The sequence below is a fragment of the Delphinus delphis genome, chromosome 1 (genome assembly GCF_949987515.2).
Source record: "Delphinus delphis chromosome 1, mDelDel1.2, whole genome shotgun sequence".
Classification (NCBI taxonomy): Eukaryota; Metazoa; Chordata; class Mammalia; order Artiodactyla; family Delphinidae; genus Delphinus; species Delphinus delphis.
In genome coordinates, this window is record NC_082683.1 from 129290916 (window position 1) to 129311739 (window position 20824).

General features: G+C 37.9%; 1 protein-coding gene across 2 annotated transcripts in view; it reads left to right on the plus strand.

Moving 5' to 3' along the window:
• The window catches only part of KLHL20 (kelch like family member 20), a 78573-nt gene that overhangs the window by 39151 nt on the left and 18598 nt on the right, over positions 1 to 20824 (plus strand). For both annotated transcript variants that reach the window (XM_060034167.1, XM_060034155.1), the window contains 5 exons: positions 1103 to 1261; positions 2026 to 2120; positions 4412 to 4527; positions 10598 to 10781; positions 19337 to 19480. In XM_060034167.1, coding sequence (XP_059890150.1) covers positions 1103 to 1261; positions 2026 to 2120; positions 4412 to 4527; positions 10598 to 10781; positions 19337 to 19480 — 698 coding nt within the window. The remainder of the gene's footprint in view (positions 1 to 1102; positions 1262 to 2025; positions 2121 to 4411; positions 4528 to 10597; positions 10782 to 19336; positions 19481 to 20824) is intronic.

Here is a 20824-nt window from a genome sequence, read left to right on the forward strand (position 1 = left end):
GTAGCATACTCTTCTGAAGGGGAGAACAAACCACATGGAGTATAGCAGTGACCATTTCCCTTCTCTGCATTGCACCTTGTCCCTTTTACTCTACATACCGATGACAAGCTTTACAAGATTTTGGGATTTGTGGCTGGACTGCACAGCAATGTTGCCATTTCATCTGCATTCTGACAATGCCCTAAAGCCTTGGGTATAGATAAATAATTGGTGTGTTTGTAGTTTCATATATATATATAAGAATATGAACATATCAGAGTGGTTTGGTCCTCAGAGGGGTTTTCCTGGGTCTAATGCTCTCATCGTTATGTTCATTCTTGCTTGTAGAAATGCTGACATGCTCATTCTTTTTTCAAACTGGCCCCTTGGGTGTTTCTGCCCCAGACATTGCCCTTTCAGCAACTAACCTTCCTCTGAAAGCTTTTCCTGATTTTTTTTATATGCCTCTTATATTTCTGGGCGTTCTAATTTGGTATAGTTAGTTTAGTTTATTTTGAATATAAATTTTTATCTTCATACTTCATTTTGGAAAAAAAAGTATCATTTTTCTTAAATTGCTTAAATCACAAATTATTATTTTTCCTAAGTTTTAATTGTGCCCTCTGTATTCTATGTTCCCTTTTTAAAAATCAATAAACTTTATGTTTTTAGAGCAGTTTTAGGTTCCCAGCAAAATTTAGCAGAAAGTACAGTTCCCATGTACCCTGTCTCCACACACACATAACCTCTCCCAATATCAACATCTTGCACCAGAGAAGTACATTTGTTACAACTAATGAACCTACCTTGACATATTATTATCACGCAAAGTCCATAATTTACATTAGGGTTCACTCTTGGTGTACATCCTATGAGTTTTGACGCATGTATAATGATACGTATCCACCATTGTAGTATCATACAGGATAGTTTCATTGTCCTAAAAATCCTCTGTGCTCCACCTATCTCTGTTTTCTTTTTAAACTTTTCTTGTTCTCTGGTACTATTTTGAACTTCAGCTCCATTGTGGAATAGAGTTTTGCCCTACAACCCTGAAGAAAAATATTAAAACAATCAAATCTGATCACAGAGTTTTTTTTTTTTCTTACTGAACTTCAAACAGGTGATGGAAAGTGAAGAGTTCATGTTGCTTCCAGCCAATCAACTCATTGATATAATATCTAGTGATGAACTAAATGTTCGGAGTGAAGAACAGGTGTTCAATGCAGTGATGGCCTGGGTTAAATACAGTATTCAAGAAAGACGTCCTCAGTTACCCCAGGTATGATGGAAATGCTTCTTTAAGTAACTGTTTTGTACTGGATGAAATAATATGTATTTGACTTGCAGAAAAGAAACAATCTTCACTAGCCTTCATATTAGACTGTAAAAAAGACCATCTCTTTCCAAATAATCAAGGAGATAAGTGTTAAGAAGCATTAAGTGTTAAGAAGCTTAAGCGTTTATCATTATGAACTTTTTGCTCCTTCTTCTGTTTTGCATCAACTCTAGGTTTGGGCCATAGCACAAATCAGAACTTAAATGATACAAAATGAACAAAAGAGAGCAAGGATAGCAATTATCATGCTTCCCTTCCCTATGGCTTGGAAATCCCACCACAGTTTGAAGAGTATAGAATTAAATGGGTCATAAGTGGTCACTAAATGAAATATTTAATGTTCTTGTTATTATGATGATAGTCCTTAGCAATTTAATGGGATATTCTTCTAGATTGTTAATTACAGCCATGTGAGCTAATTATAGAAGAGCTTATAACAACATACTTCTGAAAGCATAAAGTAGCATTCTAAAGTGATATTAGTGTGCTTTCAATTTTCTGATTATTTTAATTACTGAATTGGTTGTTAGAATAAATTTAGTATTTATGCCTTCCCTCCATCTTCATTGTTTATTAGTTAGATCAATTAATTAATCCAATTAGATCTCAAAATAGTTGGAAACACAGTAGGGAGCACGGGTTATGTATTCTCTTAAATATCTTGCAGATGGGAGTTTGTGCCTTTAATAGTGTTTATTATCTCATAGGTGCTGCAGCATGTTCGTTTGCCTTTGCTTAGTCCCAAGTTTCTGGTGGGTACTGTAGGCTCTGATCCCCTCATCAAAAGTGATGAAGAATGCAGGTATGAATGACCCTGGATGGGAGAAATCAACAACGAAACATTCCTGTCCTCTCCTAATTTCCTTATTTATATTGCTTCCTAAATATTGTGTTTTTTAGTGCTGAAATCAAGGCAGTAGTTAAGTGGTTTTTCTTCTGGGCTAGGGTCAAAAGGAGATGGAAAAAGAGATGACTGAACTTACAGTATTCCATTCCATTAGTTTTTTTAAGTGTGGTATTTATTGGTGTAGAAGTGACAATAAAGAGGTAGATTTCTAAGATTTAATGCAAGCTTGAGTTTGAAGAGGCAGTTCTCTGCTAATACATCTTTTCTTGATATAAATAATGCTCTTGACTCCATCAAAAAAGTGTATGAGGAGCACTTTTTCATTCCATCACATATGCCTAGTTAGGGAATAGGATCAGCCTTGCTTTCTGAGATCGTGGACAGAGTTAAAGGTCTACTACACCCCTAAAGTAGCTATGGAAAGATTTCCACTAGAGCTTGATGAAGCAGTTTCATAATGTTATTTTGACTGAAAGAAACTCTAAATGCTTTTACATGACAAACAAACAGAACACCTACTTTATTGGGCTATCTCTGTACTATATACAAAATTTAATAAACTACTTTTCCACTTGACAGATTTTAAGGTTCAGTTTCAAATCTTAAACCATATGGTGTTTTTAACTGTTGTTTCCCAGCATGTTCCATATATAAAAATGAAAGAATGAGTCAGAACTCTCTTTAAACTATACCAACCTTTGGATCTTCCTTTGTGACTAAAGAAACTTGTTCTAGAATCAGGAATCTCTAGAACAAAGATAGGACATATAGATTCATTTGCATTTCTTCTATAATCTGAAGTGTGTTCCTTTAACAGGAGATGTTAGAGGGGGTTTTAGGTGTTTACCTTTTAAACTTAAAGACAAGAGGCAATTAATTCCCCCCAAATATTTATGACAGCAGAAGGAAAACCACATGAACTATGGCTGCTGAAATCTGAAGAAACAATACAAAGGTGCCCCTCTCCCATAAAATAGAAATTGGATTGTACTGATTCCAATGCAGAAATTAAAGATACTTCTAAAGTCACTTTTAAAAGAAGCCTGTTCCTGATATCCTGACCTTATTATTTACTAGCTGTGTGACCTTATTCAAGTTACTTAAACCTCTTTCTGGTACAGTTCCTTTATCTATAAAATAGGGATAATAACAGTACCTATTCCACAGGGCTGTGGTGGAGATTAAATGAGTTAATATGTATTAAGCCCTTATTATTGTTACTATTAATTTTGTGTTGGCCACTAAGTATTAGCTCTATAGTACTCTTTCTAGGAACCCTTGAACAACTTAATTAAAAACCAGTAATTAGGAGATCACAGTCTTTGTTTTTAGCTGAGGAAGCTAGAAAAAGTTCTTGGCCATCAGCTTGGGATTTTGGGGGAGTTTTGTTTGTTTTTGTTTTTAGCATAAATAAACTCAGATGAGGCCTTAGCAAAGCCATATACTGGAAGTACATTACTGGGTCATGCCTGGGACTGGTCCAGCAGGAATAAATTACTCGATGTAATATAAAGTAAATAAAGAAATGAAAATATAGTGTAATTTAGGAAACACTTTCAGAGTTGAGAAAGAACAGTGACAGATTGAATTTGCACTAGTCACACATTGAATCACTCAAAGGACTCAAGTGAAATAAGTACATAAATAGTTTGAGTTAGGATATTATATTTAACAAGTGTAATTACTAGGTTCTTATAAAGTACCTCAATAGAAAAAAAAAACTGTGTTCATCCTCAGTAGACTTGTTGAGAATAAACTATTCATACAGTACCAGATAGAAAATTAATATTAAATGACAATAGTGTTTCTTTTTAGCAATCCAATTTTTGACCTAGTTTTGTTACTTTAATCTAGCAAATATCTAGTGTCATGGCTGATGTGCTACTTTGCCAGTATCCTGCAAAATCTAGTAAAATTCATTAGAAAGCAGTAACTATGCAGGCTGATAATTAACTTGTAATTTTTAGTTTCCCATAAGTTACTGTTAGCATCAAGCATGTTGAGTTTTAGGCTAAATTTGCGGTAAGATATGAAGTCATGATGGAAATACCAATCAATTCACAGCTCACAGTGTGACTGGCATCATTGCTCTCATGTTTGTTACCTTTTTAATGTTGGCTGGCATTCATGATTTGGTTTGATTTATGCTTGCTCCCCTTTGCCATCTTACATATTCCTTAACCATATTGGGATTTGACTAACAATATTATTTAGACATTTGGAATAACGGCAGAATTTTTCCACAGAGACTTGGTAGATGAGGCTAAAAACTATCTTCTATTGCCTCAAGAACGACCACTAATGCAAGGACCAAGGACAAGACCACGGAAACCTATTCGATGTGGAGAAGTACTCTTTGCAGGTTTGGATCTTAATACACTGTGACTAAACCGAATATTTTCCCACTTGAGAGACTGTCATTTGAGTATCCTTTGGTTGGTTGTGATATCTGTAAGAGATGCATAATAATTTATGATGTGGACTTCCCTGGTGGTCCAGTGGTCAAGACTCTGTGCTTCCACTGCCTGGGGCACAGGTTCAGTCCCTCGTTGGGGAATTAAGAACCAGCATGCTGTGCAGCACATAGCCAAAAAAATAAAATATATTTTTTTAATTGTAAAAAAAAAAATGTTCACACCTTTTAAAAACAAACAAAAAATAACTTATGATGTATCTTGACTCTTAACTCATGATCCAACACTGGTGCTCTCCAAAAGAGTGCTGCATTTTTATATAAATCTAAAAATGTCATGCAGTGGATGTTTTGTTATAATAAATCATATGCATGAATTTTATATTCCAGTGTGCCAGTCACCTCATAATTACATGGAACTGTCAAGAAACATTACCTTACATTAAACAGTTACACTGTTTCCTAGCTCTCCTGAGCTAGACTGAGCCCAAGACATCCTGCTGTATCATTCTGCTCCCACTGTCTGCCCCTAAATATCTGAGAACTTTCAATCTTAGATATTTCACTTCTGTGCACATAAATTCAGCTCTCTTAGTCACTTGAATAACAACTTTCTCACTGTTTGGTAAAACTTTTCACTAGTTCTGTCTTAGTCCGTTCAGACTGCTATAACAGAAAACCATATACTGGGTGGCTTATTAACAACAGAAATTTATTTCTTATAGTTCTGGAGGCTGGCGAGTACAAGATCAAGGTGCCGGCAGATTTTGGTGTCTGGTGATGGCCCACTTTGTCCTTCTTCATAGACTCCGTCTTTTCATCTTTTGCTATGTCCTCATGTGGAGGAAGGGGCATGGGATCTCTCTGAAGTCTCTTTTGTAAGAGTACTAATTCCATTCATGAGGGCAGAGCACCTCCATAAGGCCTCACCTCCTGATACCATTACATTGAGGAACAGATTTCAATATATGAATTTCAGAGGGACACATTCAGTCTATAGCAAGTTCTTTCTCTTCAAAATTTTTTTCAAATCCTGATTCATGGAACTAGCTGGAACCTATTGTATTCTTTGTATTTATGCTCCCACATTTCAGTAATTCCACGACTATTAAGTGTAGGCTTCCTCGGGTTCTGTTTGATATGTTAAGTGTTCTATTCCTTTTCATCAGGGAATTCTATGTAATCACTGGGGCATAGTATCCTTTCCCTTCAGCCTAACCACTTGCCTATCTTTTTCCCTTCAATTTTATTTTCTCTTGGCATGTGGGAATGTATTTTCCCTTACATTTTTAGAAGAAAAATTTGATAATTTATGTTTGAGATCTCCTTTTTAAATTTTTTCATCTAAATTTCTTCACATAGAGGACTGTAGCATTTCTTCAAGAAGAAAATTGATGCCACATTTTCTTTTTCTGTCTAATCCTCATCGGGCTTTTTCCTTCTCTTTTGAAAGATTCCTTCATTCCTGTTTTAGATTTCAAACTTGATTATTAATTCATCATGTACTGAATTCTCCCATACTCTCAGTATCCTATGTCTCTTGTTTATTGTTATTAATAGATTTCTATTATCATTCTTATTTATTCCTATGACTTTCATTCCTATATATGCATGCACAGGTACATATTCACATACTCATGTGAGTTTACTTGCTTGCATGCTCACACTTATGTACATCTGCCTCCTCACTCCCACATACCATCTATAGTTGCCATAAATCGGTGAATAAATTCATTGCCAGATCTGGTTAAGTTCCCAGGGAGGTCTTTATAACATTTGTTTAGCTTTGTTGGTTAAACTAGATAAATTATATTATTAAGTGTCTTTTATTTATAAAAGTAGTTTATGTGCCAGCTCCCTATACATACAAGAATGCTATAAATTACATCAGAGTTTCTGTTTCCCCAATTATGAAAGTCAGTTATCTTTTTTTTTTTAATTAGAAGGATGCAAGATCTAATTATTTGGTACCTAAGGTTTATTTTCATGATGCCATGTTGGTTTCAGGAATTCTAGTACTAGTAGGGCCATCTTTGTGGAGGTATATCCATTGTTATCAAGATCTATTAACTATTTTATTTGGCTGTTATGGTACCTGGAGAAGGGATGACAGTATACTGCTGTTTCATCAGCCTCAGAACATTCTGGCAGTGAATTAAGAACTAGATTAAGGAAGAGGGGAGGATAATGGGAACTCAGGAGAAAATGGAACGGAAGAGAACCTTCCTATGATCAAAAGCTAGAAACTAAGCCAAATAGGTTTATGGAAAGTACAATACATTTCAGGGTCTTTATGGATTCAGTGGGGGTTACCAATCCAGTGGAACTAGACAAGGTACACCTTTGGGGATGCTGAGAGACAATAATGTAACTCCATTAAATAGAAATTTAAACTTGACTTGAATTACTCAACAGCTGCCATCTTTATCCTACTGGTTCCTACCATATTCTTCCGATATAACATGATTATAAATTGTCAGGTGCCATGTTTTCAATGTGTAACCATCTTCACTAAAATCTCATTTGCCTCTGTTGATTAAATCATGGTATTAATGAAATCACACTTTGCCTTCTTTAGAAGCCAGTTAAATTGGATCAGTTTCATGATCTCAAACTTTTTTTTTTTTTTTTTTTTGCGGTACGCGGGCCTCTCACTGTTGTGGCCTCTCCCGTTGCGGAGCACAGGCTCCGGACGTGCAGGCTCAGCGGCCATGGCTCACGGGCCCAGCCGCTCCGCGGTATGTGGGATCTTCCTGGACCGGGGCATGAACCCGTGTCCCCTGCATTGGCAGGCGGACTCTCAACCACTGCGCCACCAGGGAAGCCCCATGATCTCAAACTCTTGCTAGTAATCTCATAATTTCATATTGCTGATTGGGTATCTGATTCCTCTACTATATTTTTAACTACTTCAGAGCAAGGACCATTTCTGATTTATTTTTGTAGTTTCCAGATTGTATAGCAATCTTGTCAGAGCAGGCATCAATAAAGATTAGTTGCATGCTGTTGATCCTGAGGAACACTAGTGAGAAATTAGCATCGACCCATCATGATTAATGGAAAAGGAAAATTGGAAAACAATAATGGATTGCTAATGTCAGTTTGTGCATGAAAGATAACCTATTTTTATATTTTTTTAATATTTATTTATTTATTATTTTTGGCTGCGTCGGGTCTTAGTTGCGGCATGCAGGGTCTTAGTTGCGGCATGCAGGATCTTCGTTGCGGTATGTGGGATCTTTCATTGCAGCATGGGCTCTTTTTTTTTTTTTTTGCGGTACGCAGGCCTCTCACTGTTGTGGCCTCTCCCGTTGCGGAGCACAGGCTCCGGATATGCAGGATCAGCGGCCATGGCTCATGGGCCTAGCTGCTCAGCGACATGTGGGATCTTCCCGGACCAGAGCATGAACCCGTGTCCCCTGCATCGGCAGGCAGACTCTCAACCACTGCGCCACCAGGGAAGCCCCAGCATGGGCTCTTTGTTGCAGTGCACAGCCCTCTCTCTAGTTGTGGGGTGTGGGTTTTCTCTCTGGTTGTGGCGTGGGCTCCAGAGCACTTGGGCTCTGTAGTTGTGGTGCACAGGCTCCAGAGCATATGGGCTCTGTAGTTTGCAGCACATGTGCTCTCTGGTTGAGGCACATGGGCTCAGTAGTTGTGGTGCGGGCTTAGTTGCCCCACAGCATGTGGGATCTTAGTTCCCCGACCAGGGATTGAACCCGTTTCCCCTGCACTAGAAGGTGGATTCTTTACCACTGGACCACCAGGGAAGTCCCACAATAACCTATTTGTAAATAACACTTTTTAAAGTTTTTCTGATTATAGAAGTGAATACACATGAAATATAGAAATATTTGTTAACACAGGAAAACATAAAGAAGAAAAGTTAAATCGTCTGTCACCTCTTTTACACTATTAAACTAAAAGTTTCCTTTTTCATTTGTAGAGAAAAACCATTAGGTCTTTTTCTTACAACTGTATTGGTTTTCCCTGCTTTCTCAGTCTTTTTATGCTATCCAGATCTGACCTCTATTCTTGAGTGATACTGTTCCACTGACATTATTTTAGATCTTGACCCACCTGTCTCTACTTAAAACTTAATCCTTAATTTGCTTTGGTTTTTATTGCAATTTTTTCATTATCTTTGGAATGCCAAATTACCAGTTCTCACTTAACTTTGGAAAATTGAGTCTTCATTTCTTCATCCTGGAAGCCTAAGATCAAATCTATAATCTCAGTAGGTTTATTACTCAGCATTTTACTCCTACTGATGTCTTCTGGTTTGTCCTCTTGTTTTCCATTAGGTTTCTTGATGCTTCTCAATTCTGTGCTTCTTTTTTGTTGGGGATTTTTTTTTTTTTTTTAGTATTCAGTTCACTGATCCTTATTCCAGACACTTTGTGAAAGTTGCCTACTTTAAGGTAACACTTTTTGATCAAATCTGTCTGTGAAGTAATTCTTTTCACAGTCAACATCTCACGCATATAAAACTATATGTCACCTTTTCAGCAATATTTTGTCTTAAGTACATCACTTAACACAAATTGAGTGTTCTCACAGCAGAAACTATGCATACACTTTATCTTGCTAAGTACAGTGTACTGGCTTGTAATAATAACTTAGCTAGTTCTGTCCCCATTATGCCATCACCTGCTGCCTTGGAAATCATAATGCACATAAAATTGCCATGAGGCAGTGGAATTGAGCAACTTTTTCCTTTGCTTTTTTCCCCAGGTCACAGGAAAGGTTTAAATTTGATTTCCTAACGGCCTATTTTTTTTTCTTTAGTATCAAACAACACAGATTATGAGGTGATATTAACTTGATTTGGAGCCGTGTAATCCAATAAACAGCTGGTTTTAATAGCTTTCATTATAAATTGTGCCTGAGGTTTAATAATTAGGCTGTTTGATTTGTCTCAAGTGCTTATAACCCTCACATTTGCAGCCAAATTTTATGTTGGAAGTTAAGATGTTTTCTCTGATATTGAAACTCCAGGCATATATCCCAGAACAGAATTCAAATTTAAGCCAATTAATATAGACAAAACTTACTGTGATTTAGTATTAGTTGAATATCCTAATTTAAATGAAATCATAATAAAATAAAATGTATACAGCATATTGAGATTTGAAATAAGGAATGAGTTTTCAAATCCACCAGAAGAAGGTTAGAAACATTCGCATTTTATTCTGGCTCAGGAAGTTATTGAGACCTCCAAGAAACCATTAGTTTTCAAATGTTTTGAGGTTAAGTTATCCTTAGACTTCACTTTTTAAGCTCCAGAATCTAGCTCTTATTTTACATTGACATAGAGATGATTTTAAAGAATAACAAATTAAATTTATCTGCTATAATTACAGTTTTTTTCAGGGAACACTCAGAGAAGCTTTATTGAACTCAGTTTGAACCTGTTATTCTGACTATTACTTACTTATGAAAAATGTAATTTCTTCAAAATGTTTTCTGATCCTGAATGTCATGTTGGATATTGTAGAATTCAGTACAGACTGCAGATTAAACAGAAGGCAAAACATTTTATAAGTCTTAAGAATTTTTGTATTATTTTTAGTCACAAGATGAGGTCATGAGCAGATGAGCCGAAATCCCTCTCCCCTAATAGAATAAAAGAATTTTTTTTTTAAACAGGCTTCTGAGGTATGGTTCTTCTTTTGGTTTTTGATAATACATTACATTTATGTAGAGGCAACAGTCAAGCCCTAGTTTCTAACTAAATTCAATGTTTTGGCCATTAAATGCCACATTACTTCCCAATATAATTTGAATTGGTGTCCTTGCCTTCCTCTGTAAAATGGACCTAATACTAACTTATTTAGAAAATTCTAAAGATTATAGCAATCCCAGTGGAATAAGTAAAAATCATAACTTATGTTTTAACCTGCTTCTAGAGGCGTTTGGTAAGTCCAAGCATTAGGACTTAACCAAATAAAAGTTAGCAGTGAGTGATACATTCTATGCTTTAGGACAGGTATTCTCCTGACCATTTCTGTTACTTCCCCAGTTGGTGGTTGGTGCAGTGGAGATGCCATTTCCAGTGTTGAACGATATGATCCACAGACCAATGAATGGCGAATGGTAGCTTCAATGAGCAAAAGGCGATGTGGAGTTGGGGTCAGTGTTCTTGATGACCTGTTATATGCAGTAGGAGGCCATGATGGGTCCTCTTATCTCAATAGTGTTGAAAGGTAAGTAGGGTCAATTTGAAATTTTTTTCTCTCCTATTCATATTGTTTTGTTTGAGATGTTAATTAGAAACAGATGTAACCTGTTGCTTTAGTTTTGTGTCTGTGGCACTAGCTGGCAGCCTAGACCACTTACTGTGACATACAAGTCCTTTATGATCTGACCTCCACCTGTTTCTCCAGTCTGTCTCCCTTGGCACACCACTATTCCCTAAACACGCTAGTGCAGACCCACCAAATTGTTTGCAGTTCCTTAGACATGCTGTCCTCTTTCGTGCCTCTTTGCCTATATATATGCATGCTGTTCGTTCTTCCCTGGAATATCTTTTCAAGATTCAAATGTTACTTCTTATATAAAGCCGTCTCTGGCACCATAGAGACAGGTTAGTTACTCAGTCCTCTGATCTTTCACAAGTATTTTGAACATACTTGTACATATCACATTGGCTGTAACTGTTTATTGAAATGTCTTTTCCCACATCTGTGACAATGCCTGGCATATTAGAAACCTACAATAATTTATTTTTTAATAACTTCTAGCTTCTTGTTCTCATCCAACCCTTTTTCATTCAGCTGTGTTCTTGATACTTACCAAACATATCTATGAAACCCTGCAGCATATCAAGATCTAGAGATATAGATTGTATAGTTGGAAAGAAAAAACAACAACAACAACAGAGGGATCAGCTCCATAGAAGTTTTTTAAAAAAAAGCACACTTAAAAACAAATTGAGTTAACTAAATAAGGGTGGAAATGATTACAGATTTACAACTTAATAACAGTGAAGCCCATGAATATCAAAATGTGTGGTCTGCAACTAAAGTAATATTCAGAGGCAGATTTCTATACATTATAACTTATGTGCATTCATTTGAAAATAAGAAAGACGGGAAAATAAATCATGCTTTTAAATAAAAAAGTTATAAAAAGAGCAACAAAACCCAAGAAAATAGAAAGAAGAAATTAACTGGAAAGAAAAGTTAATGAAATTAAAAACAAATATATAGCTACAAAAAGAGCAATTTGATAGTATTTTTTTAAATTAAAAATGAAGAGGGGGACCTTCAAGATGTTGGAGGAGTAAGACATGGAAATCACCTCGCTACCCACAAATACATCAAAGATATATCTACAAGTGGAACAACTCCTACAGAACATCTACTGAATGCTGGCAGAAGACCTCAGACTTCCCAAAAGGGAAGAAAATCCCCACGTACCTGGGTAGGGCAAAAGAAAAGAGGAAAAACACAGACAAAAGAATAGGGATGGGACCTGCACCTCTGGGAGGGAGCTGTGAAGGAGGAAAAGTTTCCATACACTAGGAAGCCCCTTCACTGGTGGAGATGGGGGGTGGGGGGGAAGCTTCAGAGCCACGGAGGAGAGCACATCAACAGGGGTGCAGAGGTCAAAGCGGAGAGATTCCTGCACAGAGGATCGGTGCCTACCAGCATTCACCAGCCTGAGAGGCTTGTCCGCTCACCCACTGGGGAGGGTGGGGGCTGGGAGCTGAGGCTTGGGCTTCGGAGGTCAGATCCCAGGGAGAGGACTGGGGTTGGCTGCATGAACACAGCCTGAAGGGGGCTAGTGCGCCACAGCTAGCCAGGAGGGAGTCCGGGAAAAAGTCTGGACCTGCCAAAGAGGCAAGAGACCATTGTTCTGGGTGCACAAAGAGAGGCAATTCCTTCCCTCTGTGCCCACAGAAGGCAGAGCACTGCCTAAGCAAGCTCCAGAGATGAACGCAAGCTGCGGCTATCAGCTTGGATCCCAGAGATGGGCATGAAATGCTAAGGCTGCTGCCGCCATCCACTAACAATCCAGTGTGCAAGCACAGGACACTATCCACCACCTGCCGTGGGAGCCTGTGCAGCCTGCCACTGCCAGGGTCCCGTGATCCAGGGACAACTTCCCCAGGAGGACACACGGCATGCCTTAGGCTGTTGCAATGTCACACTGGCCTCAGCAGCCACAGGCTTGCCCCGCATTCCCATTATGACTACCGTACCCCTCCCTCCACCCAGCCTGAGTGAGCCAGAGCCCCCTAATCAGGTGCTGCTTTAACCCCCTTCTGTCTGGATGGGGAAAAGGTGCCTCAGGTCTTGGTGGGGAACAGATGCCTAAGGGTGACCTACAAACAGAGGTGGAACCAAAACCAAAGCTGAACCCCAGAAGCTGTGCAAAGAAAGAAGAGAAAGGTAAATTTCTCCATGCAGCCTCAGGAGCAGTGGATTAAATCCCGACAATCAACTTGATGTACCCTGCATCTGTGGAATACCTGAATAGACAACAAATCGTCTCAAAATTGAGGTGGTGGACTTTAGGAGCAACTGTAGACTTAGGGTTTGCTGTCTGCAGCTGATTTGTTTTTGATATTTATGTTTATCTTAGTTTAGTTTTTAACACTTGTTATCATTGGTGGATTTGTTTATTGGTTTGGTTCTCATTTTTTTAATTATTATTTTTTATGTTAATAATTTTTTTTTATGTACTTTATTTTATTTTACTTTATTTTTTTCTTTCTTTTTTCCTCCCTTTTCTTCTGAGCCATGTGACTGACAGGGTGTTGGTGCTCCGGCCTGGTGTCAGGCCTGAGCCTCTGAGGTGGGAGACCTCAGTTCAAGACACTGGACCACCAGAGACCTCCTGGCCCCACGTAATATCAATCAATACTAAGACCCAGCTCCACTAACAGAGAACTATGCAGCTGATGAAGCAGCAAGGTAAAAACCCACCAGACCAAACAAGTGAAGAGGGAATAGGAAGTCTACATGAAAAAGAATTCAGAGTAATGATAGTAAAGATGATCCAAAATCTTGGAAATGGAATGGAGAAAATACAAGAAACGTTTAACAAGGACCTAGAAGAACTAAGGAGCAAACAAACAATGCTGAACACCACAATAAATGAAATTAAAAATTCTCTGGAAGGAATCAATAGAATAACTGAGGCAGAAGAACAGATAACTGACTTGGAAGAGAAAATAGTGGAAATAACTACTGCAGAGCAGAATAAAGAAAAAAGAATGAAAAGAATTGAGGACAGTCTCAGAGACCTCTGGGACAACATTAAACGCACCAACATTCGAATTATAGGGGTCCCAGAAGAAGGAGAGAAAAAGAAAGGGTCTGAGAAAATATTTGAAGAGATTATAGTTGAAAACTTTCCTCACATGGGAAAGGAAAGTCAATCAAGTCCAGGAAGCACCGCAAGTCCCATACAGGATAAATTCAAGGAGAAACACGCCAAGACACATATTAATCAAACTCTCAAAAACTAAATACAAAGAAAAAAATATTAAAAGCAGCAAGGGAAAAGCAACAAATAACATTCAAGGAAATCCCCCATAAGGTTAACAACTGATCTTTCAGCAGAAATTCTGCAAACCAGAAGGGAGTGGCAGGACATATTTAAAGTGATGAAAGGGAAAATCCTACAACCAAGATTACTCTACCCAGCAAGGATCTCTTTCAGATTCAAGAGAGAAATTAAAACCCTTACAGACAAGCAAAAACTGAGAATTCAGCACCACCAAACCAGCTTTACAACAAATGCTAAAGGAACTTCTCTAGGCAGGAAACACAAGGGAAGGAATAGACCTACAAAAACAAACCCAAAACAATTAAGAAAATGGTAAGAGGAACATACATATCAATAATGACCTTAAATGTAAATTGATTAAATGCTCCAACCAAAAGACATAGACTGGCTGAATGCATACAAAGACAAGACCCATATATATGCTGTCTACAAGAGACCCACTTCAGACCTAGGGACACATACAGACAAAGTGAGGGGATGGAAAAAGATATTCCATGCAAATGGAAATCGAAAGAAAGCTGGAGTAGCAATTCACATATCAGAAAAAACAGAGTTTAAAATAAAGACTGTTACAAGAGACAAAGAAGGACACTACCATAATGATCAAGGGATCAATCCAAGAAGAAGATATGACAATTATAAATATCTATGCACCCAAAATAGGAGCATCTCAATACATAAGGCAAATGCTAACAGCAATAAAAGGGGAAATCAACAGCAACACAATAATAATAGTAGGGGACTTTAACATCCCACTTTAACCAATGGACAGATCATCCAAAATGAAAATAAATAATGGAACACAAGCTTTAAATGACACACTAGACAAGATGGACATTAGTTTTATGTATAGGACATTCCATCCAAAAACAACAGAATACACTTTCTTATGTGCTCATGGAACATTCTCTAGGATAGATCATATCTTGGGGCACAAATCAAGCCTTGGTAAATTTAAGAAAATTGAAATCATATCAACTATCTTTTCCGACCACAATGCTATGAGACTAGATATAAATTACAGGGAAAAAACTAAAAAATCCAAACACATGGAGGCTAAACAGTATGCTACTAAATAACCAAGAGATCACTGAAGAAATCAGAGAGGAAATAAAAAAATACCTAGAAACAAACGACAATGAAAGCATGACAACCCAAAACCTATGGGATGCAGCAAAAGCAGTTCTAAGAGGGAAGTCTATAGCAATACAATCCCACCTCAAGAAAAAAGAAAAATCTCAAATAAACAACCTAACCTTACACCTAAAGCAATTAGAGAAAGAAGAACAAAAAAAACCCAAAGTTAGCAGAAGGAAAGAAATCATAAAGATCAGATCAGAAATAAAACAAAATTTATAAACCATTAGCCAAACTCATCAAGAAAAAAACGGAGAAGACTCAAATCAACAGAATTAGAACTGAAAAGAAGAAGTAACAACTGACGCTGCAGAAATACAAAGGATCATGAGAGATTACTACAAGCAACTATATGCCAATAAATTGGACAACCTGAAAGAAATAGACAAATTCTTAGAAAAGCACAACCTTCTGAGACTGAAACAGGAAGAAAGAGAAAATTTAAACAGACCAATCACAAGCACTGAAATTGAAACTGTGATTAAAAATCTTCCAACAAACAAAAGCCCAGGACCAGATGGCTTCACAGGCGAATTGTATCAAACATTTAGAAAAGAGCTAACACCTATCCTTCTCAAACTCTTCCAAAATATAGCAGAGGGAGGAACACTCCCAAACTCATTCTACGAGGCCACCATCATCCTGATGCCAAAACCAGACAAAGATATCACAAAAAAAGAAAACTACAGGCCAATATCACTGATGAACATACATGCAAAGATCCTCAACAAAATACCAGCAAACAGAATCCAACAGCACCTTAAAAGGATCACACACCATGATCAAGTGGGGTTTATCCCAGGGATGCAAGGATTCTTCAATATATGCAAATCAATCAATGTGATAAAACATATTAAATTGAAGAATAAAAACCATGGGATAATCTCAATAGATGCAGAAAAAGCTTTTGACAAAATTCAACACCCATTTATGATAAAAACTCTCCAGAAAGTAGGCATAGAGGGAACCTACCTCAACATAATAAAGTCCATATATGACAAACCCACAGCCAACATCGTTCTCAGTGGTGAAAAACTGAAACCATTTCCTCTAAGATCAGGAACAAGACAAGGTTGCCCACTCTCACCACTATTATTCAACTTAGTTTTGGACGTTTTAGCCACAGCAATCAGAGAAGAAAAAGAAATAAAAGGAATCCAAATCGGAAAAGAAGAAATAAAACTGTCACTGTGTGCAGATAACATGATACTATACGTAGAGAATCCTAAAGATGCTACCAGGAAACTACTAGAGCTAATCAATGAATTTGGTAAAGTAGCAGGATACAAAATTAATGCACAGAAATCTCTTGCATTCCTATACACTAATGATGAAAAATCTGAAAGTGAAATAAAGAAAACACTCCCATTTACCATTGCAACAAAAAGAATAAAATACCTAGGAATAAAGCTATCTAAGGAGACAAAAGACCTGTATGCAGAAAACTATAAGACACTGATGAAAGAAATGAAAGATGATACAAAGAGATGGAGAGATGTACCATGTTCTTGGATTGGAAGAATCAACATTGTGGAAATGACTGTACTACCCAAAGCAATCTACAGATTCAGTGCAATCGCTATCATACTACCAATGGCATTTTTCACAGAACTAGAATTAAAAGTTTCACAATTTCTATTGAAACACAAAATACCTGAATAGCCAAAGCAATTTTGAGAAAGAAAAATGGAGCTGGAAGAATCAGACTCCCTGACTTCAGACTATACCAAAAAGCTACAGTAATCAAGACAGTATGGTACTGGCACAAAAATAGAAATATTTATCCATGGAACTGGATAGAAAGCCCAGAGATAAACCCACGCACATATGGTCACCTTATCTTTGATAAAGGAGGCAGGAATATACAGTGGAAAAAAGACACCTCTTCAATAAGTGGTGCTGGGAAAACTGGATAGCTACATGTAAAAGAATGAAATTAGACCCCTCCCTTAAACCATACACAGAAGTAAACTCAAAATGGATTAAAGACCTAAATGTAAGGCCAGACACTATCAAACTCTTAGAGGAAAACATAGGCAGAACACTCTATGACATAAATCACAGCAAGATCCTTTTTGATCTACCTCCTAGAGAAATGGAAATAAAAACAAACAAATGGGACCTAAGGAAACCTAAAAGCTTTTGCACAACAAAGGAAATCATAAGCAAGACGAAAAGACAACCGTCACAATGGGAGAAAATATTTGCAAACGAAGCAACTGACAAAGGATTAATCTCCAAAATATACAAGCAGCTCATGCAGCTCAATATCAAGAAAACAAACAACCCAACCCCAAAATGGGCAGAAGACCTAAATAGATGTTTCTCCAAAGAAGATATACAGATTGCCAACAAACACATGAAAGGATGCTCAACATTGCGAATCATTAGAAAAATACAAGTCAAAACTACAATGAGGGAGCTTCCCTGGTGGCGCAGTGGTTGAGAGTCCGCCTGCCGATGCAGGGGACACGGGTTTGTGCCCCAGTCCGGGAAGATCCCACATGCTGCGGAGCGGCTGGGCCTGTGAGCCATGGCTGCTGAGCCTGCACGTGCGGAGCCTGTGCTCCGCAACGAGAGAGGCCACAACAGTGAGAGGCCCATGTACCGCAAAAAAAAAAAAATACAATGAGGTATCACCTCACACTGGTCAGAATGGCCATCATCAAAAAATCCACAAGTAATAAATGCTAGAGAGGGTGTAGAGAAACAGGAACCTTCTTGCACTGTTGGTGGGAATGTAAATTGATACAGTCACTATGGAGAAAGAACGGTATGGAGGTTCCTTAAAAAACTAAAAATAGAACTACCATATGACCTAGCAATCCCACTACTAGGCATATACCCTGAGAAAACCATAATTCAAAATGAGTCATGTACCACAATGTTCATTGCAGCTCTATTTACAATAGCCAGGACATGGAACCAACCTAAATGTCCATCAACAGATGACTGAATAAAGAAGATGTGGCACATATATACAATGGATTATTACTCAGCCATAAAAAGAAACGAAATTGAGTTATTTGTAGTGAGGTGGATGGACCTAGATTCTGTCATACAGAGTGAAGTAAGTCAGAAAGAGAAAAACAAATACTGTATGCTAACACATATATATGGAATCTAAAAAAAAAAAAAGGTTCTGATGAATAAAGACAGACATAGAGAATGCACTTGAGGACACGGGGAGGGGGAAGGGTAAGCTAGGACGAAGTGAGAGAGTGGCATGGACATATGTACATTACCCAATGTAAAATAGATAGCTAGTGGGAAGCAGCTGCATAGCACAGGGAGATCAGCTCGGTGCTTTGTGACTACCTAGAGGGGTTAGATAGGGAGGGTGGAAGGGAGATGCAAGAGAGAAGGGATAGGGGATATATGTGTATGTGTAGCTGATTCACTTTGTTATACAGCAGAAACTAACCGAACATTGTAAAGCAACTATACTCCAATAAAGATGTTAAAAAAAAAAATGAATATACTCTTTGCTCCATGATTCTGCTTCTCATCATCCATTGCACAAGGAGAAATATACAAGGGTGATCACTGTTTTTAATAACAAAATGTCACAATGTAAGGATACATCAATAGAAATATGATTTAAATAATATATGGCACACACAATATAATTAGATAGTTCAAAAGAGAAATCTAGAGCTATATCTATTATGAATAGATCTCAGAAATATATTGAGTGAAAAAGTAATGCATAATATGTGGCATTACTTATGTACCTGCTTGCATATAAAGAAATATATATATATGGATAGATATATACCTATTGAAAAGAATTTTACCGAAAAATTTTGAAGGATGTACATCAAAACAAAATGGGAAAAGAACAGAAGTTGGGTGGAACTCAAAGAGAATTTTAGCTTTGTCTATAACATTCTGAAAAAAATTTTTAAAGAAAATATATTTATATGTAACTTTTTAAGTAAAACTGAATTTTAAAAACTATATATAAATTAGACTATCACATATTTAGTTATTTATCAGCCTATATTTGGGGAAAGAATATATATATCATATTATATATCATTGCATGTATAAACATAGCCCTCTTTGTGTAATACGAACTGTGTTCTTGACGTGTTCTCTGCAGGTATGACCCCAAAACAAACCAATGGAGCAGTGATGTTGCTCCTACAAGCACCTGCAGGACAAGTGTTGGTGTGGCTGTGCTTGGAGGCTTTCTCTATGCTGTGGGTGGCCAGGATGGAGTGTCTTGCCTCAACATCGTTGAGAGGTGATTTTTTTAAAGTCATTTTCAGTTTTTTAAAAGAAACAATTTAGGACACTAGGGATTCACTATTCTGTAAATTTCCCATGGGCTTTAAGGAAAAAGTTTTCAGTTAACTTTAAAGTCTAGGAAGATGAAAGATATAACCCAATTTTTTAAATTATGTGTTACACTGACTGAGCCTAACATTGAAGTGTTGGAATCATATTTTAAATTTCATTTTATATATGATATCAAGGATACCACTTCTGAAATCTGTTCTGATTTTTTTCCCCCAGTAATTGGAATGACTTTGCTCAGACTTCCTCCAGAAAGAATGATTAAAGCAATAATTCTTTGTGTAGCGTACCTTATAAAAACTCCAAAGTATTTTGTATGTGGATTCTCATTAATTCTTTTTTTAAGTTTTTATTTATTTGTTTGTTTGTTTATTTTGGCTGTGCTGGGACTTTGTTGTGGCATGCAGGGTCTTTGTAGCAGGGCTTCTCTAGTTGCGGCGTGCAGGCTCAGTAGTTGAGGCATGCCGGCTCTCTAGTTGCGGTATGTGGGATCTTAGTTCCCCAACCAGGGATCAAACCCAGGCCCCCTGCATTGGGAGCATGGAGTCTTACCCACTGGACCACCAGGGAAGCCCCTGGCCCCTCTCATTAATTCCTGAAGTATACTTGGGGAAATCTTGGTGGGTTGCCATAATTTACTGTATACTTTTTTTTTTTTCTTTTTCTCTGCATTCGGTCTTTGTTGCTACACATGGGCTTTTCTCTAGTTGTGGACAGTGGGAGGTACTCTTCCTTGCCGTGTGCAGGCTTCTCATTGCAGTGGCTGCTCTTGTTGCAGAGCACGGGCTCTAGGTGCACAGGCTTTGGTAGTTGTGGCTTACAGGCTCTAGAGCACAGGGTCAGTAGTGGCGCATGGGCTTAGCTGCTCCACGGCACGTGGGATCTTCCCAGACCAGGGCTCGAACCCGTGTCCCCTGCATCGGCAGGCGGATTCTCAACCACTGGGCCACCAGGGAAGCCCCTATTATCAGATTTTTTGAAGCAATACTTTATGCCAGAAGAAAATGGAGTAACATATTTTAGATAGGGAGGGTGGAAGGGAGATGCAAGAGGGAGGGAGATGCAACAAAGAATTCTTTGTTGGGTGGGGGAGGGGCTGTCCTGTGCACTATAGGGTGTTTAACAGCATCCTTGGCCTCTACTGATTAAGTGCCACTAGTACATGCCTGGTTGTAATAACCAAAAATGTCCCCAGACGTTGCCACATGTCCTGGAGGGTGGGGTTGGAGGCACAATCACCCCAGTTGAGAACCAGTTGTGCTAGAGCCATCTAGTCACTAGGAACCCTCAA